Raw genomic sequence first — 25,607 nt, 5'->3', positions numbered from 1 at the left:
GGCTCCTCTTATCTAACATCCCTTCCATTCAATACCCACACCATTTGTCATTCACACCATTTGTCATTCACACCATTTGTCATTCACACCATGCTGCGCTTCGACCAACAAGTATGTGCATCAGTTTTAAAGGCCCTGATGCTGTTTAAACAGATGGCTATTTAATTCGAATTTTGTTAATATCTTTTTGAGCCTTTTGTAATTCCGTTCCTGACACATTTTGTTGTGGGCTACCAGCTTCTCCAAACTTCTCTTTGATTTCAGTCTCCTTAGCTTTGGTGCAATGCCCTGACTTATGCAAGTTTTGCAGGTGACCCTCACATGTTTATGGATCATCCTGGTCTCTTCTTGTCATTTATTTGGTGACCCTCACATGTTTATGGATCATCCTGGTCTCTTCTTGTCATTTATTTGGCTTCCAGTATTAGAAATAAATATAATGGGCCTGCAACCATGTGCTGATCTTTATTTTCAAAATAATCTAACACTTACAGCATCATGCTGCCAACTTTGAGATTTTTCCCTTATTGTTTGGAAAATCATACCTTTCTCTTATAAATTACAGATGTTTCTTCTTAACAGAAGATAATTATCATTCTATGTGTATTCATGTGTCAATCTAGTCATACATGTTAATTAGAAACTTAAACTCTGCCAAGTCATTAATTTCCTGGCTGATTCACACAATCCATTCCATGCTCTAATGGCACTAGGGAAGAAAAAGCATTTGTATAAATATCAACACTTTTTCTTAAAAAAAAAAACTTAAAAAAACAAAGCTTACATTAAGTGTAATTTTGTTTGGATCTGTCATGTAATTAAATTTGTAATAGATCTAGACTAACAATAAATCTGTGCAATTTAGAAATATTTTTACCAATTGTTTTGTTAGCACAATTTCATGCTTTTAGCTTTCTCAATGGGCTCTGATCCTATCACTTGTCTGGACCAGTTGGGAAAGAGAGGAGAAAGGAGTATCTAGGTGAAGTTACAGTTTTAAAAAGTTGTACGACTTGAATTTGAACTCAGGGCTCAAGCCTCCTCAAGGGGACTAATTTAACTTATACCACCACATCTGTCAAGTATGACTTCTTTCCCTTGATTGATATCAAACAAAATAATTAATTACCAATGTTAATTGACAAATTGGTTAATTTTTTAAATTGATTCTTGTTTTGTCAGATAAAAGAAATAATTGTGCAAAATTTCAGCTTGATCCAACATTGGGGGGCGGGAGAAATAACATGTACAAACTTTTTACCACATACAGTGAGTTGATATAAGCTTTGTAAAAATATCTACAAAGAACAACTACTTTAAGCATTTACACAATACATAATGATTTATTTGTGAAGTGATAACCTTTCATTTTTTTTTTTATGACATAATCAATACACTACCATTTTCTATCAGTAAAACAAAGACAGTTTTATTTCACTTTTCTCTGCATTGAATCAAATTAAATGTAATTTTGTTCTTTTTTACAATGACGTCAGCCTTACGTACATCTGTAAGCTTAGAGCCTTTAGCTCATTGGTTTACCTGGCTGATTCAGGCAACCCGTTCCATGCACTAATGGCACTAGGTAAAAAAGAAATACTGTTACAAATAACTGCTAAGTAAATACACATAACTAGAGATGACCAAGTGTTTGAAAAATATAATTGTATTGATCTGTTTGTGTGAGATGTGCACGGAAAATGACAGGAGCGAGATGAATTCAGGGGAGATAATGATGCATTATCCTTGCAGATGTAGAGCTGTGTTTGGTTAGGCTAGGGAAGTCAACAAGTAAATGATTGGATAGTCAATCTTGGTGATCATTTAGTTGGGTTTATGAAAGCCGTTATATTTTGTGAATATTAAAAGTTTTTTTATGGCTATTTTGGTGCTTTCTATTTTAAAAACCTTTTGTTTAAATAGCTCTGTGGGACCTCAATTCACACAGGGCACGTGAAATAAAGATTACCAGTTCGTAAGTTCATATGGAGTTGTGTGTCTAGCACAACGCCAAATCGCGTTTTTTGTGGTTTTTTTTTTTAAGAAACGTTATTTATCTGCAGCTGCTCATGCGTTTATATCATGAGTAGAGCAAGCATACGCTACATCATTATTTTAAAATAACTAACTTGTAAGTATTTACGGACCTACAATATTTGTGCAAACTTCCAACAAGGTGGTCACGCTTGGTTGTTGCATATCACCTCGACACGTCTAGCCATATGTTTGAGGTGTAGACCCTAAATCAGGTGTGCATAGATATAATCAAACAAAATGTTTTGCTGGGCATTCGACCTGTTATTGACTACACTAATATTGTTAGGTAAGTTACAACGTGTTCTTTTTTACACTCTGTTAATTTATGAAATCAAAGTGTTTTCTCTTTCTCCCTCCTTCCCTCGTATTTTCTCCCTCACTCTCTCCTTAGTTAGGCTTTTCCCTCTCGGTCACTTTGTGTATCTCTGCGCTTCTGTTGTTTTTTTTTTTTTTATATTTTTCTACCCAATTCTTTTTAAGATCGAAATTCCCATGCACGTAAGCACGCTAGAGATAGAAGAGGCCAAAATCTGAACCTTTATAGATGGTCATTTACATATGCACACAAAATAGAGACTCGCATATATATTAACTTAAAGACCTTATAAATATATTATTAAACCCCTGTTATGAAACTCGTAGATCCAAATGGCATTTTAAAAGGCATTTGTTTTGGAAGCTACGGGATCAAAAAGGAATACATTTCAAAGGCTTCAGTTGCTTTCAATGCCTCGGAAATATGTTGTAGGCCTACTCTTTACAAAGTTTATATCAACTCACTCCATCTGTCTGGCTGGAATCTTGTACACGTTATTTCTCCCACTTCCCAGTCGCGAATGAAGTGAAGGCTTTGTTAAGTGTTCGGTAAACGGTAAGAGTTAGTCCAGTGTAGATTACAATTATTTTAAAGATACTCTATTTAATTAAGAAGTCATCCATGAGACTAAGACATATGTAGGACTAATTACCCAGTTGTACACAACAGTAAAATCTTAGTAACCTTAGCAATGGATAGGCCTGTAGCTGAGCAAAAATTATAGACCTAATAGCAGGCATTAGTTGTGAAATAGTATATATTAGTATAATAAAAAAATACTATTTAATTAAAGACAACAAAAAAACTGCATTAAAAAAATAGTTTTATTTTCAGAACAGAAAGAGAAAAATGTGGCTTGCTTTCTTTCGACATTCCAACTAACTTTAACCCTTCAAAACTCTTGCCATCTAGACTAGAAATAATTCAAAACATTTAAATCACTCATATCGTGTAAACGTTTATCATTCACGCCCAGGGAGCACATAAATAAAGGAACGATAACTCTCTCACATACAAAAAAATAACATCACCATTGTTAGTCTGACCAGACATGCTAGACTTAAATTGGCTACATTAATGTTTTACTTAGGCCCTATACGCTTATACCTTAAGATTTATTTCGCGTATTATGTTTATATCAAATTTTTATGTTTCGTTAATGATTGAAATGAGATTGATCATCTTAAAGGCGCCCATCAATTAGTAGCAAGCCAAAGTAATAGTAAAGGGAGAGCATTCATGCTGGCCTTTCTTCCAAATTTCAACATGACTACAAACAGCAGCCTCCTTGTTACCACAGACGCTGCGACTACTGTTCACATCTATATTGCCGCTACTGGCAATCACACACGCTATGTAATCTCAAAGGATTCCAGCTTACACATCAAGGTAAACATTGATATTCGTTATTGCCTTGTTATGACTCAAATGAGGAGAAAACAACATCAGAGTTTGATTTTAAATCTGGACACCAGTCAGTCAGCTCTACTAAAGCGCTGTAAAAAAAAAAGGAACGTCTGTATTGTCACAAGCAAATTAATAACAAAATTATAGGATCTACCCCTTAACCATTAAGTTATTAAGAAAAAAAATTGCCATGCAACAGACACGATTGTATTTTTTTAATTATTAAAAAGCTAAGCCATTAGAATTTTAATAGTAGCCTACTAAATAAAAATATGGCATTTAAATTACTCTAATTTAAAGTTCATAAAAGTAATACAAGATCTACATTGTCATGTTTGTTGGTAAAATGTTTTACATGTTTTGGATGTTCCTTCAGAGTTAAAGATGGCTGCCTGGTCGTGCGGTTTGCGCAATGGACTGTTATTTGGATTTATTGATGGTCGAGGGTTCAAACCCTGCCTGCTCCCATCCCCCGTCGTCCTGCTGGAGGTTCGGACTAGGAAGTAAACTATCTTCAACTCTGAAGGAACATCCGAAACATGTAAAACATTTTACAAACAAACATTCCTAGCCCAAACCTCCTTAGGACGATGGGGGATGGCAGCATGCAGGGTATGAAGCACACATACCGAATGACCAGGCAGCCATCCTCGGAAAATTAATGTGAATAAAGTTGACCTTTTTTTTTGTTTGTTTTACATGTTTAAGATGTACCTTGAAGATAATTACATCCTAGCCCATTAACCTCATGAAGGATTGGGGATGGCAGCAGGCAGGGTTTGAACCCAGGACCATCAAGATAACAGTCCACATCATATATATATATATATATATATATATATATATATATATATATATATATATATATATATATATATATATATATATATATATATATATATATATATATATATTTCTTAATGGTTAAGGGGTAGATCTTTTAATTTTGTTATCAAATGCACTGTGACATATATATATATATATATATATATGTGTGTGTGTGTGTTTTAAAAAAATCTTTATAAAATGTGAATTAAACAAAAAATTCAAGCTCATTAATGTTTCTTTTGTCTGTTTATTTCAAAATTTATTTCTGCCACCCACCCTCCACCCCTAGCATCCTAAATGTGAAAATTAAAAGATTCAGTCACTATTTCACTTTGTGTTCTTTTGCCTTTTTGCTAGGTTTTTTTTTTGTTTCTTTTGTACAGCTTCCCAAAGAAGTCACAGTTTTCACAAATCTGAAAATTGCCAAGAATAAAGCAGTCTTTGTGTATGCCACACAGCCAGTTTCTGTCTATGGCATCAGTTCCCAGTTCTTATCAAGCTCTCAAGCTGCCTTTCTGGCAATACCCATTGAAAAGTGGGGTCAAAGTTATATAGTTGCTACCTATTCAACATTGAAAAAAAGAATAGGTAATGATAGATGATATTTGATTGTTTTTTATTGTAGCCCAGATCAAGTTTAGAAACTGAATTGCCATAGCCATTCATTTTAAATAGTTTTATTTATTAAGGCCTATTTGTTTTGTTTTATTTCAGCTGAGATTATAATTTTAGTAGCAGAAAACACTGTCTTTACCATATATTTGAATTCTATTGGATCAAACCAGTAAGTTTTGCCTGAAAAGTTTATATTTTTAATAGCTTGGTGATAGACATTTTTTTTTCAAATTTACATCTCTATGCTATAAGACCTGTAAATAAAATACAATGACCCAAATTATTAACCTATACTATTGATTCATTTTTTATGATTCTTGATTCCTCAAAATTTTATCTCTATGATAAGAATTATTATGTAATCAAAACGTATATATACAGTTATGAATATATATATAGTTATGAATCAGGACATAATCAGCCATGAATCAAACAAGAAATTTAAAGAATTTCTTATTACATGGCTAAGCCAGCTGATTCATTTTTTTTTTATTCTTGATTTCTCAAAATTTTATCTCTATGATAAGAATTATTATGTAATCAAAACGTATATACAGTTATGAATATATATATAGTTATGAATCTGGACATAATCAGCCACGAATCAAACAAGAAATTTAAAGAATTTCTTATTACATGGCTTAGCCAGCTGTGAATGACAAATATTTTTCCATATTCCTTGCAGATAAAACATTGTGCACCAGGGGGGTTAATAAAACAGTACAATAGTTCTCAGACGGTCTCTTTCAGAAGCCCTATACTGCCAGGTGTTATTCACTGTGTCATAATAATGTGTTACACCTAATGTTCTTATTGTCCTTTATGCATGTTGGAAAAAAGAAAATTGAAACACCTTAATAACTGAAAATGGGAGGCACTTGTGGTGGAGTGGTAAAGCGCTTGACTCCATCTGGAGGTCCTGGATTAAAATCCTGGTGAAGGCTGGGATTTTCAATTTTGGGATCTTTAGGGCACTTCTGAGTCTACCCAGCTCTAATGGGTACCTGGTATTAGTTGGGGAAAAGTAAAGGTGGTTGGTTGTTATGCTGGCCACATGACATCCTCTTTAAACATGGGCCACAGAAACAGATGACCCCTGACATCATTTGCCCTATAGGCCACATGGTCCAAAAGGGATGGGAAGACAATATAAAAGAATGGACAGACCTGTCATTAAAAGAGATTCTTTCTAAGCCAAAAGACAGCAAGGAATAGAGAAAGACAGTCAACAGATCATGTGTGGTGCCCCAATAGCTCATTAGACTACAGGACAGATAAAAGTGAGGGTGAATGTGAAAGCCCAATCTCTGGATCATCATTTTCTTAAAAAGAAACTCATGGAACAGGACAAAGGCAAAGGATAAAATAAAACAGAGAGCTGGAAGCAGATTCTAGCAATTTAGAACGTTATCAATGTAACTGAAGTTCTGGTCATTCATTTCACTTATCTTTGTTTCTTATATAATATGTAAACCTTTTTTGTTCGATTTTTGGTTTGCACTTATGGCCACTAGTGTTAATTTGTTTATGATATTGATACGCTATCAAAACTTTGTAAGTTGTAATAATTTTTTCTGATTATTTTACAGATGTAGTACACAACATATTGATGGATGACAATCACTATCTTACATATTTGAAAGAGAGGATGTTTTTAGGATAAGCTGTGTCAATGATTTGACAGGCTCTGTTATCAAGGGTTCTCATCCTTTTGGAGTAATAGCAGGTGACCAGTGTATTAGTAATTCAAAAAGAATAGGTATGTATGGAGGATGTTTGAATTTCTTGTTCTTTAAAAGAGAGTAATCTAGTGAGTAGGCTATATGTTAGATTTTAAGTATAAATAGCAAAACAGCAATTTTTGGGGGAAAGTTGGTGTGAATAGTGTAAAGACACTGCTTACTGAAGGGGTAGTGGACAACTGTATGTCATTGGCAGACATTTTTGACAACCTTAAAGAAGTACAGTGTAAAAGAGGTGCCTTCCATAAAAATTTAAAGAACTTAATTTACATATAACACCTAGCTGCCAATGGCTTCTGTAAGAAACACTTGGAGAATAAAGGCTGTAGGTACACACTGGAGACCTTATGGAGAATAAAGGCTGTAGGTACACACTGGAGACCTTATGGAAAGCTATCACCAAAGACAGATAAAGATAGCAAAAAATGGTCACTAGCAGACAATAGTTTTGTCTGCATTTGGTGGAACAAAATATGTTGGTAACAGCAAGGTCAGCACATCCATGTGAAGTACTGCACACCTCCTTAAGTTTCCTTCTCCAAGACAAGCTTTATTATTGCTAATAAGTAGAGTATAATTAATATTTATATTTCAGATTTATTTCATAGTCAGTGGTTTTTATTTTAAGCTGTAAGTGTTATTTAATTGTATTAAGTCTTGAAAAACAAAGTAGGCAAATATTTGTTTGAAAGTTTTCCAATTCTGACATTCTAACTTTGAATTAGCAGAAATGTTGACAGCATTTAGCTTCTAAAAGAGTTTTAAAAGTGAAGATTTTTTTGGTGCTTGTAGTCAAAAACAAATTACATATCAATGTGTAACATCCCACAATTTTTTTATCATGGTTTTGTCTTCTAAGGCAGATAATTAAGTTTATATTAGTTTTTTTATTCTTTATATAAATATAATAAGACTTTTTAAAAAAATCTGATGATCAAAGAAGGCTAACACTTATAATTAACAAATTAATTCAATGATCATTTATTCAAAGTATGCTTTCTCTTGTTTTTACTAATTTTTTCCTATTTAGACAAAATCTCAATGGGTTTATATTTAGACCATTTTAAAAAAAAACTTGTTTACTGTAAACTTTAAAAAAAAATATTTTTTCAGAATATAAACACTACATTTATAATGTTCTATGCTGTTTATTGTGTTCAGACAGTCTCAAGCCCTGTGATCAAATGATGGAGATGATGATCCCTTCCACCTTGCTGGGTCACAGTTACATTGTCTCCTCCTTGGTCAATAGACGGTCCAAACTTAGAATTGTTTATAATTACTTAGAATTAAAAGCAGGTAATTAACTTTATGGCATGAGTGCTTCATTTTTATAGATTTTTACATGATTCTTTATCTTTTCTTCAACCTTCTATCATTTTCTACCCCCACTAACATTTTTTCACTTAGTATGTTTTCTGACCCTCTACAAATGACCAATTAAGTTAGTAATTCACATTCACTCTCTACTTTTAGCCCACTTGACTAGCCTACTTGTGCTGTGAAGCATGACAATTGTTAGGCACCTAGTTTATATTATTAGTTAGTTAGAGACGCACCATAGAAGACATATATTGAACAGGACTAGTGACGCTTGGGATATTTTGGGTTAGAGACTGGAAAATCAGTTAGCTATAGTATTCTCTTGGGTAAAGACGTGTTTTATTTGACAGAGACTCTGACTGTGACCTTTTATTGGATTAAACTTATTATTCATTGTTCATCAGTGTTGACCACATCTTTTCACTAGTTAAAAAATCAATGTTTTTTTACTATGTGCTGTCGTTCAACTACATTGAATACACCCGAACAAGAAACCCAAACGCTTGCTGAGTAATTGAATGAAATCTAACAATCATCTACAGTTAACTTCAGTACAGAATTAAACATCCATCACACAATATAGGCTATATAGGGCCTTAAGTCTTAAACCCAATAGCCTGATTAGATTTTACCAGTTAGTGTGTTAATAGTATACAGTCTTTGATTTGTAAAAGTCTATTCTTAGTTATCATAAGACAAAATTTATTTTTTTTTCTAATCAGCAGATATACCATTCAATGTGAGCTTCACCATTTTATCAGGATCTAATGCAACAACCTCATTTAAAAATGTATTTTTTGAAGAAGTAGTTTTAGAACCAGGCACAGTGGCAAGTGTGAAGGTTGAGAGCCACAAATCAGTGATGGTCATCTTGTATTCATTTGGGCCAGTAGATAGTGCTGCCATGACAGTGGTGCCACCTGTGGAAAGATTTGATGCTGAATACAATGTATTTTTCAACCGGCACAATTTTTCTGATAGGGCAACAAATGGTTCCTATTATGTGGATGTATACATGCCGATAGAAAGAATGGCTTACAATTTAGAAGGATTTGAAGTCTCCACTATTAACGCTACTAACTTTGGTGTATGTCCTGTTATTACGTTTGAAATTTTTGTTTTGAGATAAGTAGCTAGATTCTAATTAAATTTTGTGGTCTCTGTGATTTCTGAAGATTTTTTGAATCCTGGTGAGGACTGGGATTTTAAATTTCTGGATTTTTGTTGTAAAATGTTTTGTTTGTAAAATGTTTTACATGTTTCAGATGTTTCTTCAGAGCTGAAGATAATTTACTCCTAGTCCAAACCTTCCGCAGGATGACAGGGGATGGAAGCGGGCAGGGTTTGAACCCGGGACCATTGATAAGTCCAAAGCACATATAACTTTTTGGAAATGTTGTTTTAGTACTGATGATATTTTGATGATGTTATTTAGCACTGATGATATTTTGGTGATAAAGGTTTATGAGAATACATTTTAAACAATTCTTTCTTAAGTGTTTTTTTTTTGGTTTGCTATTCACAAATAACTACACAATGAAATAACATGAATTAATCCTTTTGAATTAATGACATCTCTTAACTACCATGACTTACACATTGATTGATTCTCTCATTTCTTTCATTCACAAAAAATTCAGGAGTGACTCTAACCATCCAAGTATCTGATTTTTTTCCTTCAGGTCTGATATCTTCAAATGAAAAACCACTTCTGATTTTTTAATGTTATATTTCGCTTCAGTAATTTTTTTTACAGATCAGTCACAACATTAAGGTTTTAGTTAAAAAAGGAAGATAATTTGTACTTGTTTTTAACTTTTATGGTTTTAACAAACTAAATAATTTTACAATAGTAGTCTTCTAAATATAAACATAATTAAAAAATCATGATGGGTTTTTAGTTAGTTTCTTTTTCTAAAGATTGTTTTATGCAATTTGCCTGATCCCCACTAAATCCTCCATAGCCACAATGATCATTGCCAAAATGTCATGACAGTGAGAAACATAAATGGCTGGTTAGTCATGTGATATGTGAGCTGGACTGTCATTTGGTCATCCTGATAGTCCTTGATTCAAACTCTGCACACTGCCATCCTTGCCTTCCTGTGGGAGGTTTGGACTAGGATGTAAATTGGAACATCTGAAACATTTTACAAAGTAAACATTTTAGACCATTCCATACACAATTCTTTTATTGTCTATAATGGCTGTTTGGCTATATATTTAAAAAAGAATCTACAAAACAAAAATACATTTGAGAAATGTGAAATAGTATAATTTTCACGTTATTCAAAAAATATTTTCTATGAGTAAATTTATAACAAAATATTGTTATAATACAGGTACTACATGCAAAGAATGTAAATAAATCTATAGCTCTTCTTTCCGAGAAAACATTTTACTCCAACAGTAACATTATAGTAACAGTATCAGATTCTCTCTCATCAATGGCATTCTTGGCAGGAATGAAGATAGATTTCTTCACAGGTCAGTATAATATCAAGAAATATGCTTAGTCAATAGAAAGATTATCCTTTATGTAAATGTAGATCTATACATCTATCTCAAAATCATTATGACAGTACTTTTAAAAATCTGGGCTTCTATCATTACTTCAATTTTACCTTCAGAGTCATTAGTAAAGGCAATATTTTTTCAGGGACAGACAACTGCTCCAGTAGCCCCTGTCAAAATGATGGATATTGTTATGCATTTGGCAATACCTTAAGATGTTTCTGTGGTGATCAGCTGTTGGGTGACTTCTGTGAAACAGGTAGTGCTCAATTCTAGTTCATTTATGATAGTATTTTGTGTGTGTGTAATGTAGCTTGTTTATGTAGGAACTAATGTATCTCATACATATAGGTTTTAGTGACCTAAATTAGGACTATTTAATTTTAGTATTTAGCCTGTCCATCATTGCTATAGCACGCTCGGTGTGCTCTGATAGGTAGCCAAGTTACTCTGCTACACTTCACATTGTAACTATTTAGCAATCAAGGCTACTAGAAGATTCAAAATACCCATGCTAACTAGTTACTAGTAATATTACAATAACTTGGAGCACAATGACTAGATTTTAAAAAATTTATTCTAATTTTGTTGTACACTATTATATTTATTATATTGTTACAACTCTCTGTCTGGCTCTCTGCTATCACTAGAGAACATGGCACAACTAATTTAATAACTTGACAACTCTAGTTCAAATAGTGTGGTACTTTACAAATTAACAGCCAGTCAATAACAAAAAACGTCTAACTGTATATAGTTGCTCAATTGTGTATAACAGACCTGGACTCTCTTTCTTGTCCTGAACTTGGCTCTCTAGTATTCTACCAGACTCTCTATATATAAGTCCCCGAGAGTTTCTGGAAAACTGAACCAACACCACCCTTATTTAGACGATCACATGTTTATATCTCCTTTACAATGTGTATGTGGAGTGTTCAAACTGGAACTTTCCTGAAGAGTCATCCCTTGTTCTTCCTCATGCTGCACTGCTCACAATACCCTGACCTGTTACACTTGTGCGGGTCACACATAGTGCTACCCCTACCATGGCAAGTTCATTTGTAACAATATTGAAGGAATGGATATTGTTTGATTAATATTATATTAATTGCTAAGTTTTTGTTACTTATTTATAGAGTCAACTTATAGAAAGACAGTTTTCATTTGATTTTAATTGTACATTTTGTCCTTTATTTAGATATCCGTAACTCATGTTTGAGTCAGCCTTGTCTAAATGGAGGCACTTGTAAGGATGAAGTTTTCGATTTTACCTGCAAATGTCCCAAAAATTTTATGGGGAAAATATGTGATTCAGGTCTGAGCATTTCAGCTTATCCTTTTATTATGTAGTGTTGTTTTCATTTTGTGGACCTTATTTAAACCTATTTCATTTAAACATTACTTCTACAGTTGACCAGTAAATTAGAAGTGTTAAAGCAGAATATTAAATTTGACTTTTATAGAACAATGTGAATATAATAAACTTTACCGAACTCTGGTGATAAAGATTTTCTGAGTGACCTTCAATTTTATTTCATGTGTAATTTTCATTGATTTGAAGGCGGCTATTGCAAGTATATTTTGACTGAAAATATTTAAATCTCTATTCAATTGATATCTATATTTTTTTCCTCAAGAGCTTTTTTTATTTTTTTCATTATTTGCACACTTACCATCATTTATTCTAAATGGGTAAAAGAAAGATTCAATAATGATCTTTTTTTTATTTAAACATAAGCAGAAGTAACAAAAGAAAATTATAAATATAGGGCACCAAGTGGAAGTGCTAAGATATTTCATGGCCTCTGCAATGATGCCAAGTTTCAACAAGATTGGTCAAAAGGCGCTTATTTCTCTAATACAAATTATACATAAATAGGACATGTTAAAATTTCTTTAATATATTAGATAACATAAAACTAAAATGTTATTTAAACCTTGGCTAGGCCAATAATAGAATATGCATACTCTGTTTGGGACCCCTTAACTCAAGAAAACATAAAGAAACTGGAACAGACACAAAATAGAGCAGTGAGATTCATAACAAATGAATATTCACATTGGACTAGAGTAACACCTTTAGTAAAATCACTAAATTTAGAAGCCTTCAGGAGAGAAGACCCAAAAGTAAAGTAGCAATTATACATAAAACACTGAACCATAATCTTCAAATACAAAAACAAATCTAATAAAATACTCAGAAAGACACAAAGATAAAGGCAATTCCTCATTCCATATGCTAGGACAAATTTGTACAAATGCTACTTCTTTCCTTGTGCTATTAGAGCGTCGAATGGGTTGCCTGAGCCATCCAGGAAAACCAGTGACTTAGCAGAATTTAAGTCATTGGTTAACATGCATGACTAAATGCATGATGCGTAGGACATTATCATCTATTTTTGAAGTAACATCTTTATTATATAAGATACGATTTAACTCTGAATGTAAGCCAGTAATTACTTAATGAACACAATGAAGCCTCACAAGAGATTCTGTCTCTTTAAATATTGACAATCTTTAGATTAAATTCAAGTTCTGTAGCTGGTTGTGATGTATTTGTTTATGATATTTTCAGTGATCACAACTGTAGCTACAACTACAGCTAGCTCCACTGAACCAACAACTAGCTCCATTATACAATCATCTAGTTCCATTGAACCAACAACTAGCTCCACTATACAATCAACTAGCTCCACTATACCAACAACTAGCTCCACTGAACCATCAACTAGTTCCACTATACCAACAACTAGCTCCACTATACCATCAACTAGCTCCATTATACCATCAACTAGCTCCACTATACCAACAACTAGCTCCATTATACAATCATCTAGTTCCATTGAACCAACAACTAGCTCCACTATACAAACAACTAGCTCCACTGAACCATCAACTAGCTCCACTATACCATCAACTAACTCCACTATACCAACAACTAGCTCCACTATACCATCAACTAGCTCCACTATACCAATAACTAGCTCCACTGAACCAATAACTAGCTCCACTATACCAACAACTAGCTCCACTATACCATCAACTAGCTCCACTATACCATCAACTAGCTCCACTATACAAACAACTAGCTCCACTGAACCATCAACTAGCTCCACTATACCATCAACTAACTCCACTATACCAACAACTAGTTCCACTATACCATCAACTAACTCCAATATACAAACAACTAGCTCCACTATACAAACAACTAGCTCTACTATACAAACAACTAGCTCCACTGAACCATCAACTAGCTCCACTATACCATCAACTAGCTCCACTATACCAACAACTAGTTCCACTATACCAACAACTAGTTCCACTATACAAACAACTAGCTCCACTATACAAACAACTAGCTCCACTATACAAACCACTAGCTCCACTAAACCATCAACTAGCTCCACTATACCATCAACTAACTCCACTATACCATCAACAAACTCCACTATACCAATAACTAGCTCCACTGAACCAATAACTAGCTCCACTGAACCAATAACTAGCTCCACAGAACCATCAACTAGCTCCACAGAACCATCAACTAGCTCCACTATACCAACAACTAGCTCCACTATACCATCAACCAGCTCCACTATACCAATAACTAGCTCCACTGAACCAATAACTAGCTCCACTGAACCAATAACTAGCTCCACAGAACCATCAACTAGCTCTACAGAACCATCAACTAGCTCCACTATACCAACAACTAGCTCCACTATACCATCAACCAGCTCCACTATACCATCAACTAGCTCCACTATACAATCAACTAGCTCCACTATATTAACAACTAGCGCCACTGAACCAACAAATAGTTCCACTATACAAACAACTAGCTCCACTGAACCAACAAACAGTTCCACCATACAAACAACTAGCTCCACTATACAAACAACTAGCTCCACTGAACCAACAAACAGTTCCACCATACAAACAACTAGCTCCACTGAATCAACAACTAGTTCCACAGAACCACCACATAGCTCCACTGAGCCACCAACTAGGTCAACAATTCAATCAAATAGCTCCACTATACAAACTAGTTCTACAAAACCAATAGTCAACTCAACTTTTGCAGCCACTTCTCAGCCCACACCATCCACCAGTAAAAGTGCCAGCACTTCAAAACTGTCCAGCACAATGAAACCACATAAATCCCATGAACGTCCTGTATGCAACTGTACCTGTGACAATAAGACTGTGGAGGAGATCACAAAAAGCAAGGAAGAAATAGAGAAAGAATTAAAAGTTGACCCTAAGACAGTTCACAAAACTATAACCAAGTATGTCTTTCAATTTTGTATCATTTTAGAATTAATTTACAGTATAAAAAAAAATCCTTAATAATCAAAAAGCTTCTTCTATTTTATACAGATAAATGAATATGTATGATAAAACTGAATGTTTCAGATACACAAGTACTTATGACAAAAGACCCTCAGCTGCTGGGATTGGTATCTTGGGTATAGTTTTTGTGTCTGCACTGTTTGGAAGTATAGTTTTTCTTGACCTGATGTCTGCTGTCCACTACATCCTGTCAAGGTGTCTTTGGAAAGGCAAGAAACAGCTTAAGCAAAGCAAAAATACTGCAGCAACACCTTTCCAAACTCATGACAAGCTCAAAGCAAGCCACCTATACAAATCTTCTTCTGTAAGAAAAACATCTACGTTTAAAGATGGCATTGTCTTGCCAAGGTTCATACTGGACAGAAATGGTTCTGTTGTGTTAGATAAGAAAAGCTCTGATTTCAGGTTTAAAAGGCTTCTGTGGTCTTTAAAACAAGAGATGGCAAGTTGGGAGTTTGATACAATCATGGACAATGAGGTCCATGTGGATAAAAGCAGCTTTGATTTGACTGATACAGAAAAGACAGACAACATTTATGATGAAGTGAAGCTCAATAACTCGGAGGAAATCAGAAACAGTTCACTAGATACTGACATTGAATACAAAAGTTGTGAGAATGATGTGTGTGATTTAAGTCAAAACCCACTAGCTGGGGTAGACAACTCTTCAATTAACAATATGGAGGAAGATAATTCCAAAACTCACATGAGTGATGACAATGACGGAATGTGTAATTACTCAAAAAATATTTATTCTGATTGTGATTCAATAGAAATGAATAATTTCTTACAGAGTATGTCACCAAAAGATCACATCATAATGGAAAAAAACATCCAGCCATAAAACATTTTTGCACACAGTGTAATATTCATAAAGTGAGTCTACCAGAAAGTATGCTGTGCAAATTGTATTTCTAGTATTTAACTCATAAGGGTATCATTAAAGTAATGTTATGGTGCTGTCTCTGCAAAACAATACTGGCACAATTTCTATAAGACCAAATGAAACTACAAAGATATGTATAGACTGAGAAAAGACAAATATGTTCTTCTAGCAAGCTTTTTGCTGCTGAGTTGTAGACTCTTTTGCAGTCTACGCGAAGAAAAAATAGCTTGCTGTTTTATTCAGCAGTTCCAGACTGCCAAGCAGAGTGTTATTTATAATGGGTTGTCTAAGGGAAAGTTAAGATATTATGTAATTACATAATAAAAAACAAAAAAATATTCAAATGAAATAACAGATATAATGGTCCCTTGAATTTCGCTGAAGGCTATATGATGGGTTTTCAAATAGTATTAGTGGAAAAAATACTCTGCATTTTCTTTTAACACCATGGGTTTTCTGTTGTACACCTGGTGTATATGTACTGTTTTGGGGAAAAAACTGAAAACGTCACCAAAGCGCCAAAGAAGTCAATACATTTTTCCACTATTTCTATAGATACCATGATGAAAAATGTGTTTGGGAAAAATAAGTCTTTTGCAAAATTTCAATTTTTTGTTATAGTACTTTATTGGGGAGGGGAGGGGTGAGAGTTAAAACAGATTGTTGGCATCATGCATAAGTAATATAAAAAATTCCCTTAGGAAAATTAAATTGGGGCATTCAAAAATATCTCAAAGAGGGGTGTGTTGGTAGTTTTATTCTGTTATGGTGAAAATGTAAAAGGTGTGTGTCCTGAGTTGAAAGATTGTCGACTGTTCTTTGCAGGAGAGAAAATGGATACTGGTCTAGTTTTTTTGGCTTGGTCATTTCTCTGTACATAACTTAGCCTATATAGTTTCCTGAATAAAAAACACAATATCTTACTCTTAATTTCTATTGTGTTAGAGCTTGTACAAATATTCTATTAGTATTAGTCTTTGCAGCCCTAAGTCTGAATCCTGCTGTAACTGTTATTACAAATATAATGAGCAGAAAATTGTCTTTGTCACAAACTGAACTTTATTCTCATAACACAACTAAAATCACTTCTTTAATTATTCTTTTCTGGTTTCCCTTTCATTCTTACTAACTTAAAGTACAAGCATACAACACACTCTCTTTCACCCTTGACATTATCATTTTTAAGTTACATTGCTGTTTTGAACAGTTTTATGAAAGAAAAAAAATCCTTATACATCATTAGTTCAGTTAACATTAAAAAAAAATTTTCCCAAAAAATAAATAGAATGTAAGATATATTTTGTTGAGAAAAAAAAGTTCAAATCAACATCACAGCAAACAACTTACATCTCTTATATGTGAGATATATATATATTATTTAACCGCCCAGGACTACTGAAGATTCAACATATGAATATAGTATATATATATATATAAACACACAAAAAATCAACAACTGCTAAAGTTATTTAGCAAAGTTTTATACTAAAGAATAATAAATGAAACTCAAAAAGATAAATCCAGGGACATAACTCTTTAAAAGTTTTTTGCTTGATTAAAAAATCATAGATTCTATAATGAAAACAAAACACCTTTCAACTTCATACTATATCATGAAATAGAAGTCAACAACTTGAGTAAGTGGCACTTGTTCTCGGTTAATAGAGGTACAAAATATAATTGCTGATTTAAATGCATTATTAATGAAATATTAAGTCAGTGAGTAAATGAAATGTTTAGATGCGATCAAGTTTACAGTGCATATTGTTTTCTTTACACTGGAATATTATATACCAGAAAAGAATGCTACCATATAAAAAATAAAATTCTGCTAGACTAATATCACCGGTCACATGTGTAGCTTGTTCTGCACATCTATAAATATGTGATCCTAAGCTAGAGATCTATTGAGCTGTCATCCTCCCTACATTGCTCTATGTCTGAGAAACAAGGACAGTGTACAGAAAACATGCAAAGAAACTGACGCACTTCCACATGACATGCTTAAGAAAAATACTAAATGGCAAGAAAAAATACCAGATACTGAAGCCCTCCGAAGAGCGGATCTGCAAAGCATCCCCACAATCCTGAAGCAGTCCAAGCTGCAATGGGCAGGACAAGTCTGCAGAATGGAAGACTGACACATCCCTAAATGACTCAGAAGAAAAGCGTCAGAGAAGAAAAGCAAGGCCAGTGACACTAGCTCCAGCTGGAATAGCCTGCCCAGTGTGCAGCCGAACATGCCGGGCTCACATAGGTCTCACCAGCAACATAAAGAGGCACAAAACTGCAGTGCAAAGCCCTCAGCCCCCTGGATGACAAAAGTGGTCATCATCGAACCAGGATGGACAAACTATAATGTGATCCTTACAGACCTGACACTTTCTAAATAAAGAATGTGTAAGGAAAAAATTCACAATAAAAAAAAAATAAGTTTAAAAATACAAATATATGTTTGTATAATTTTTTTTATAATGTAATAGATTTTCAATGGATGTGAAGATTAATACTAACAACACAGAAATGATTTGTTTGCAAGTACGTTATTAACTTGTTCAATCATAAAGAGCCAACAACTAAGACATTTTCACTCTTCAAAAACTTCTAGAATATGAAAGAGGTCATTAGTGAGTAAAGCTCACTCAACTAAGAGAACATGTTTAAAGCAGCACTCACTTTAACAAGTAATAACAGAATACACCACTGCCAAATACTGCCTGCAAATCTCGTTAGAAAACAATATTTTTTTTTTTAATCCCCAAAATCTTTATACATAGAAAATTCATTTTTTTAATGATTTTTTTTTTACTTCTATTAAAATATAAATTAACTTGATTATAAAAAAATCATTTCAAATATTGCTCTTCTCTTTTTGTAATAGGCACAACAGTTTTCAAAATCTTTAATTAAGTCCAGGATAGTCCCCTCAAAAATCAATTTACAATACAACATGGTAGTCACTTTGACTGACTTTGCTCTAACCTTTTTAACTATGAAAGAATCAATAGCTATCTATTGTGTAATTTTAACCAACCTCTCCTGTAGCGTGGGATATAGAACCAGTTTATCTGATAATAGTCCCACTAATGGCTTAAGTAATCTTGTTGTCTTGAAGATGCAGTGGAAAGGGAGATAAGTGCATTGTTTGACCTACTTAGCATTGATAACCCTAATAGTGTTTACACTAGATTTAAACTCCTATGCACATTTAAAGGGCTTATCACAGCACCGGGGTCAGTGGCAGGTGATTTATAGAATGAAGTTAACCACTGAGCCCAATTGGTAGCTAGATAATCTCCCATTAATTGTTACTTACTTCCCCTGATAGACTTGGTCCATCTTTCAATTGTTTATCACAACAACTTGCAAGGCACAAGTGAAGCTTCATGTATGGCACTGTGTTATTGAGGCCACAATCAAGTCCATAAAAACAAATGATTAGACATGACTAACCAAAATGTGCAGTGAGACTGCATATCTAGAGACTCAATGCAGGCAAAGTTTCACAGTAAGTGTCCTGTTACCATGAAGTGATGTCATGGTAGATTATTGACTGCATATTCTTTTAGAAAATAACATATGTCACAGAAAGTTAAAATTTGCTCAAGAATATGAGAGATATTTAAAAACTGAAACATTTACAAACATAATGAAACTTATTTTGAACAAAACAAAAGATCTTTAAAAATTTTCTCCATCAAAAGAACACAATTTTATAAACATCAATAGTGTCTTGCTGACATAAATTAGATAGGAAAATGAACTTGAATCAAATAACTGTGTACATTAAACAAATCTGTATTAACTAATTAACTCAAATATTACAGTTTTTTTTAATTCTCACATGAGATATAGCTAACCAACACCAGTATAAACAGACTTTGACGACTTACCAACAGTATAATAAGTTTATAAATGCTACAGACATACCTAAAGCTTACTCTACCTTAATGGTTGTAAATGTACCAAGTTAAAGTTCATTAATAGACCTAACTAGCAACCCAGCTTAGAAATGGATTGGTCACAAAATTTTATTATTAAATACAAGGGCTAGTTAGCAATCAACTTCACCTTGCCAACTGCCCTCTAGTTCACTAATAAATATACCATTTCAAATTTAACTAATGTGACATTTATATTCAATGACTCAACTAAGTATTTTTCAAGGGTGAGGATATTGACAAGCTATATTTTTTTTAACAAAGGTATAATGAATTAAGGAAAATTTAAAGGCTTTCTTCTGCAAAACTTGTCTTAAAAATAACCAACTAATTTTACAACATAAGCAAAATAAATACTGTTTTAATCATTTAGAACCAAGTGTACTTGAACAATGTAATTTACCAAGTAGAAACAAAACAATTTATCAATACTGATGGTATATTTCATAAAGGTAATACAATATTGTGGACTCATTACAAACAACATGCTAGTAATAACAACAAATCCAAAACCTGAAACAAGTACAATACACACAAAAAATGCCATTTCCTTCACATAGATAAAAAAAAATTGTTTTAAATTATGCAAACACTGACTGGCAGTTGTAGGACACATTCCAAAAAAAAAGCTTCACTTTAACATTGAGTAATAATATTTGTATAAACTACTTTTATGGTTAGTTGCATTGGTTTTCAAGAAACCATTTCGAACAGTTCAGTGATACTATTATAGTTGTTTTAAATCCAATAAAGACTGCTTCATGTGCAGCTCAATTCACTTCTGGGTATTCCAACAATATATAACAAGGTTTTATTGTCATTGTGATCATCCTGATTTTCAGTACTGGTTGCAGCAGCTAACATAGCTGCTTGATGAAGCTACCACACTAAACAAGTAGGAACAATACAGTTTGGAAAGCTTTCTGTTAATGCTGTTTGCTAATGACTACACTCAGACTAGATTCAAGACCTTACTAACTTAAATACAACTGACAATGGATGTCAACTAGTACCAACTAGTGTTTCGAATCTGCCAAGTAATCATAAAACATGCTGAGATACTTCTTTGTTGTTTCATAAGCTAGAAATAGGGCACCAGTTGCAGGAAAAGTCCTGATCACAGTAGGACCTAGTCCTCTGTACAAAGCTTTGGGTCCTGTGACAACAACAAAAAATAAAATTCAATATTAAAGCATGCAGAAAAATTGTAACCAAAGTTTAGACTTAATTAGTTTTATTTATAGGCCTGAAAAAAATAACAAGATATGTGCCAACGTAGGGTTTAGTTAAGCTTATCATCTTCTAATTGTTCTATTAAAGCCAAACTTAATAGAACAAGGACTCTACCTTCTTGACGTAAAATGTTTATAAATACAGTTCGGAATGTTGGAGGTGTTCCAGAGACAGACTGGACCTGAATTCTTGATTTGACCACATCAGCAGGGAAGATGGCCACCCACAGACCAACACCTGCCAAGCCACCACAAATAACTGTTTTCAGAGCTCCTGTTTTTAAGAAATAGGTAAATTAAATATATTTTCAAAGTAAAATAATTTTTCTTTAAATGTTTATTTCTAGCTTCTAAAAATAAAATAAAAATATAATAAATTAAAATGAGTGCAATATTTATTTATAATTTTTCTTTTTTGTTCTTTAATAAGTCAAATGCATTACAAGGGTCCAATTAAGACTTCCAACCTCTACTCTTGTCCAAGTGTATTTTAATTTTAATCATTCTTTTGATATCTGCAGTTATTTCATCCTGCCATCAAAATTTGCTGGTTTTTTTTTTTTTTGTATGGGAAGGGGTGGGGGAGTTAAAGCAACAAGCCAATGAAATAGAAAAGTGTTATAGAATAAAATCAATAATGATTCCTAGATCATGAGCACAAAATACAATCAGGTGAACTCACCAATTTCATCTTTTGTTTTTCCTTTTGGTGTCAGCATAAGCCTGGATACTTCATAGAAGCCAAAGAAAAAAAAATAGCCTGGCATCTCTCTCAAAAACGTGGCTGTGAGACCTTTATACAGTCCACGGACGCCCTCAGCTTTCAGAATTTCTCTGGTCAGTCCATATGGGCCACTGATATCATTTTTAAAAGAGAAAAGAAGACAGGGTAAAGTTGGTCACAGATAGCTGCTCGAGTGTTGAACTGTTTATATATGGAAGCTATAAACATTTTATTTGGACTAGTAAACTGTTTATATATAAGGTCATTAAACTGTTCATATGTGCTGTACGCTGAACCGTTATACATACATTTTGAGTCTCTCTAGTCCACCCTCTAAGTGACCCTTGGTAGCCATTTCTCTCATGGCCTGCAGTCGACATTTGATCAGCTCAGTTGGGCAGAGGGCAAACGAAGAGAAGAATGCAGCCAGACCACCAGAAACTGCATTCTCCAGAGGGTTGAGAGATGAGATTTCTTTTCCTCCCATCACTTTTGCCACCTAAAACAGAGTTTAAAAAAATATCCTTTAAAACATGTTATAGGAAGTATGAACCTGCATTTCAAAAAGCATTATGAACAGTTCTGTGTCAGCTATGTTACTAAAATTTGGATTACAGTGAATAGTTCTCTTAGTAGAGTAAGTAAAGTTCCCCTTTTAGACCTTGTGGTCTATAGGGCAGATGATGTGAAGGTCATCTGTTTCTGTGGCCTACGGTTATCGAGAGTGTCATGTGGCCAGCACAACAACCATCTGCCTTTACTTTTCCCAACTAATTTCAGGTACCCATTAGAGCTTGGTAGTCTTCACCAGGATTTGAACCCGGGATCCTCAGTTCACTGCACCGCCTATAGTTCTCTTAACTACATTAGCAATCAAATGAAGAGTCTCCTTTTCAGACAAAAAAAATGAACTTGATCTCTATGTAAATGGAATGTAAGAGATGGCATTGGATCCTGTCTTCCTTTTGAAAAAAAAAAAAAGGTTCAAGTTAAGTTAAATAATTTAAAATCTGGGACTTTCAACATGGAAACTGCTCAGAGTTACTTGTTCCAACTGTTGATTTTTCTCTTCACTTCACACCAAAAAAAAAACTGTTTTCATTAAAAAAAACTTGAAGTTTTTCTTACACAGGGCATAGGAAAATTATTTAGATCGTATTTCCAGGACTTAATTCGAGCAGAATAACAATTTATTTTTATGTTCTAATACAGATTTCTTAGTGTATAATTTGTTTTTGTTCAATCAACAATTATAGTCTTCTAAGAAAAGAAATATCAAGATTTACCAGTTTCTGACAGACTCCATAAAAACAGAATAGTACAGCATTCTCTGAAATATTGGCTGCCAGTGATGGCACTGTCCCTGCATAAAGACCCCTTGCGATGCCATCTTGTTTATATGTTTTGAGAAAACAGTCAAGACCATTTTTATATAGTGTTGGGAAAGTCTGCATTTTGACTTTGACAGTATCTAAAGGCTGGCCCACATAGACACTTGTGATACCACCTACATCATAAAACAAAGTATTTAAAACATAGGCAGTCAGGGCAGATTACACCTAGCACTTGGACTTCAGTGAAAACAAGACTAAAAGAAATAGTTTGATAAATAACAGCAATATTCCAAGTGACAATGTCTTATGATCCTACACCAGACCTCACATTTTTCATCTGACCAAGTGCTAGTCTATATTACATGCCATATCTATTTCATTGACAGTGAAAAAATAAATGAATTAAAATAAATAAAAAAATTTAAAAAGTCAAACTTTTGATGCTAGCAAGACAGTTTATCTTATCTCAAAATAAATATAATATAGGCCTAACTATGCTATTCTTCTATTCAATTATTATTTAGATATTCAATAATGTTAGTAAAGTTGTCAGCGCTATTGGCTTAATATGTGCTAGATATTCTATAATAATCATTACCTTTTAATTTCTTTAAAAACAAATCACAGTACAAGACCAAGAAATTTTGTGTTGTAATCATTTCATATTTCTACTTTCGACTTAAGATAAATAGACATTAACCCTTTGATGTCAGAAGGAATGTTTGAAACTCACAAATATATGTTTCTATTGTGGTGAGGTAGTACATCAATTAAAACCAAGTACAACTTAACCAAGCTGTAAAGTATTTACAGAAATTAATTAGATTTAAAGCATGCTATTTACCTAGAGTACCCCCAGTGAAATCAATTGCTGCATCAGCTACAGTTGATCTACATTTAGGTGTGATACCAGCTTCAAATTCTAATAGTTCCAAAGGTGGCTCCATTCTCTAGATCTAAATTAATTATAAAAGTTAATTTTCATTTATATATTAAGCATCATATCATTGACTCTACATAATGTACAAAAATAAACATGGTTTAATCCATGTATCTAGCACAACCATACCTACAGTATAATAGTGCTGGCTCTGGCTGATGTTAATAATCATTTGAATTTAACACAAAAAAAAATTTTTAATAAATTTTTTTTTTGTTTAACTGTGTCAATATTTTACTATGATTGTTCTTTGTTTATGTTTATTTTTGGTATAATTTAATACTACTTCTTTTAAAAAGTGAATTTTTTAAAGCGCATTGGGTGAGTTAAATGAATCTAGATCTACTTTAAAAAGATTTAAATGTTGAATATTTTATTATTTCTCTAGATTGTGTAGCAACAATTTTAAAGTTTAACATATCAACATTTAAGTATGCCATTTGAGAACATACATTTTTTTTTTTATTTTTTTTTGTAAGAAACGGGAAGGCAAAGGAGGGCCTAATTTAAATATATATACTCTATAAGATCTGGACTTTAACTATATACATATAGTATATATTATCATATAGTATATATGATATGGACATTGACTATAAAGATCTAGTCCTAGAATCTAGTATATAGCCATCTTCGAGTCCATACATAGGAAATAAGAAATTATGTACGTGCTCATCTTCTACCACGAAGGAGGAGCTATATATAATATATATATAGTTATACATGATGATGATAGATCTAGATAGATTCTAAATCTAGTAGAATAATCTAGATTTAATAATAATAATAATAATATCTTTTATTGTCCGTATGGAAATTTATCTTACACTAAAACTAAGATTTTGTCTAGCTAGTCTAGAGTCTAGACATTATTTTAATAATTTTATTATGAATTATGACCTTTAACCCTTTGTCTTTGTATGATACGATAACAATATACAATATAGTCTAAGTCTAATAATATAATAAAATATAATAAATGAATATTGAATTGAATAGCATCAATGTCAATGATTTGAATGAATAGTCTGAATAGATCGTATAAGACTAACTTAAACTTAAGTCGTATTCTAAAAATTTCTATCAGGCAATCAGGCTAAGTTTAAAGTTAACGCATGGCTAACCTATTGTATTGATGTATTGCATATAATTAAAAATATATATATATAGTCTATAAGATAATACATAGACTAAATTTTAGTCACAATAGACACACGGTATCATAAAATATTCATATAGAATCTAGAGTCTATTAACTATTATCTAGACTAGATATCTAGTACCAGGTCAGGCAAGATTTAGACTACGATACTTTTTATTATGTTGCCAATGTATCGTTTTCTCACTAAGTACGTCTGTGCCACTGCTGTCTAGATTTGGAGCTATCTGAATTTTTTTTCCTAAAATTTGGG

General features: G+C 33.1%; 2 protein-coding genes across 8 annotated transcripts; one reads left to right on the top strand and one right to left on the bottom strand.

Moving 5' to 3' along the window:
• The first annotated feature begins 1,694 nt into the window (after nt 1-1,694).
• On the top strand, nt 1,695-16,947 carry LOC106062857 (uncharacterized). 2 transcript variants are annotated; one of them, XM_056039206.1, is made up of 12 exons: nt 1,695-2,323; nt 3,543-3,742; nt 4,972-5,176; nt 5,303-5,372; nt 6,793-6,962; nt 8,107-8,244; nt 8,994-9,355; nt 10,611-10,755; nt 10,928-11,041; nt 11,981-12,097; nt 14,870-15,074; nt 15,202-16,947. In XM_056039206.1, the coding sequence occupies exons 6-12, from the start codon at nt 8,130-8,132 to the stop codon at nt 15,980-15,982; spliced, it is 1,839 nt and encodes a 612-aa protein (XP_055895181.1). In that variant the 5' UTR covers nt 1,695-2,323; nt 3,543-3,742; nt 4,972-5,176; nt 5,303-5,372; nt 6,793-6,962; nt 8,107-8,129; the 3' UTR covers nt 15,983-16,947. The 2 variants fall into 2 exon arrangements, with proteins under 2 accessions (XP_055895181.1, XP_013076626.2); XM_013221172.2 differs by having other exon boundaries at nt 8,991-9,355.
• LOC106062856 (mitochondrial ornithine transporter 1-like) lies at nt 10,067-25,603 on the bottom strand. Of its 6 annotated transcripts, XR_008779493.1 has the most exons (9): nt 25,479-25,603; nt 24,100-24,211; nt 23,208-23,428; nt 22,230-22,420; nt 21,880-22,052; nt 21,313-21,471; nt 19,059-21,121; nt 10,893-10,952; nt 10,067-10,408 (listed from the first exon to the last, which is right to left on the bottom strand). XR_008779493.1 is itself a non-coding variant. In XM_056039207.1 (7 exons), the coding sequence occupies exons 2-7, from the start codon at nt 24,200-24,202 to the stop codon at nt 20,982-20,984; spliced, it is 987 nt and encodes a 328-aa protein (XP_055895182.1). In that variant the 5' UTR covers nt 24,203-24,211; nt 25,479-25,603; the 3' UTR covers nt 17,061-20,981. The 6 variants fall into 6 exon arrangements, 4 of the variants coding, with proteins under 4 accessions (XP_055895182.1, XP_013076621.2, XP_055895183.1 ...); XR_008779492.1 differs by lacking the exon at nt 10,893-10,952; XM_056039207.1 differs by lacking the exons at nt 10,067-10,408; nt 10,893-10,952 and having other exon boundaries at nt 17,061-21,121.
• Nucleotides 25,604-25,607: the final 4 nt, after the last annotated feature.

This window comes from Biomphalaria glabrata, chromosome 8, assembly GCF_947242115.1.
Source record: "Biomphalaria glabrata chromosome 8, xgBioGlab47.1, whole genome shotgun sequence".
NCBI classification, from domain to species: domain Eukaryota; kingdom Metazoa; phylum Mollusca; class Gastropoda; family Planorbidae; genus Biomphalaria; species Biomphalaria glabrata.
The sequence above is the reverse complement of the archived record's forward strand: the minus strand, read 5'-3'. Positions and strand labels throughout refer to the sequence as shown.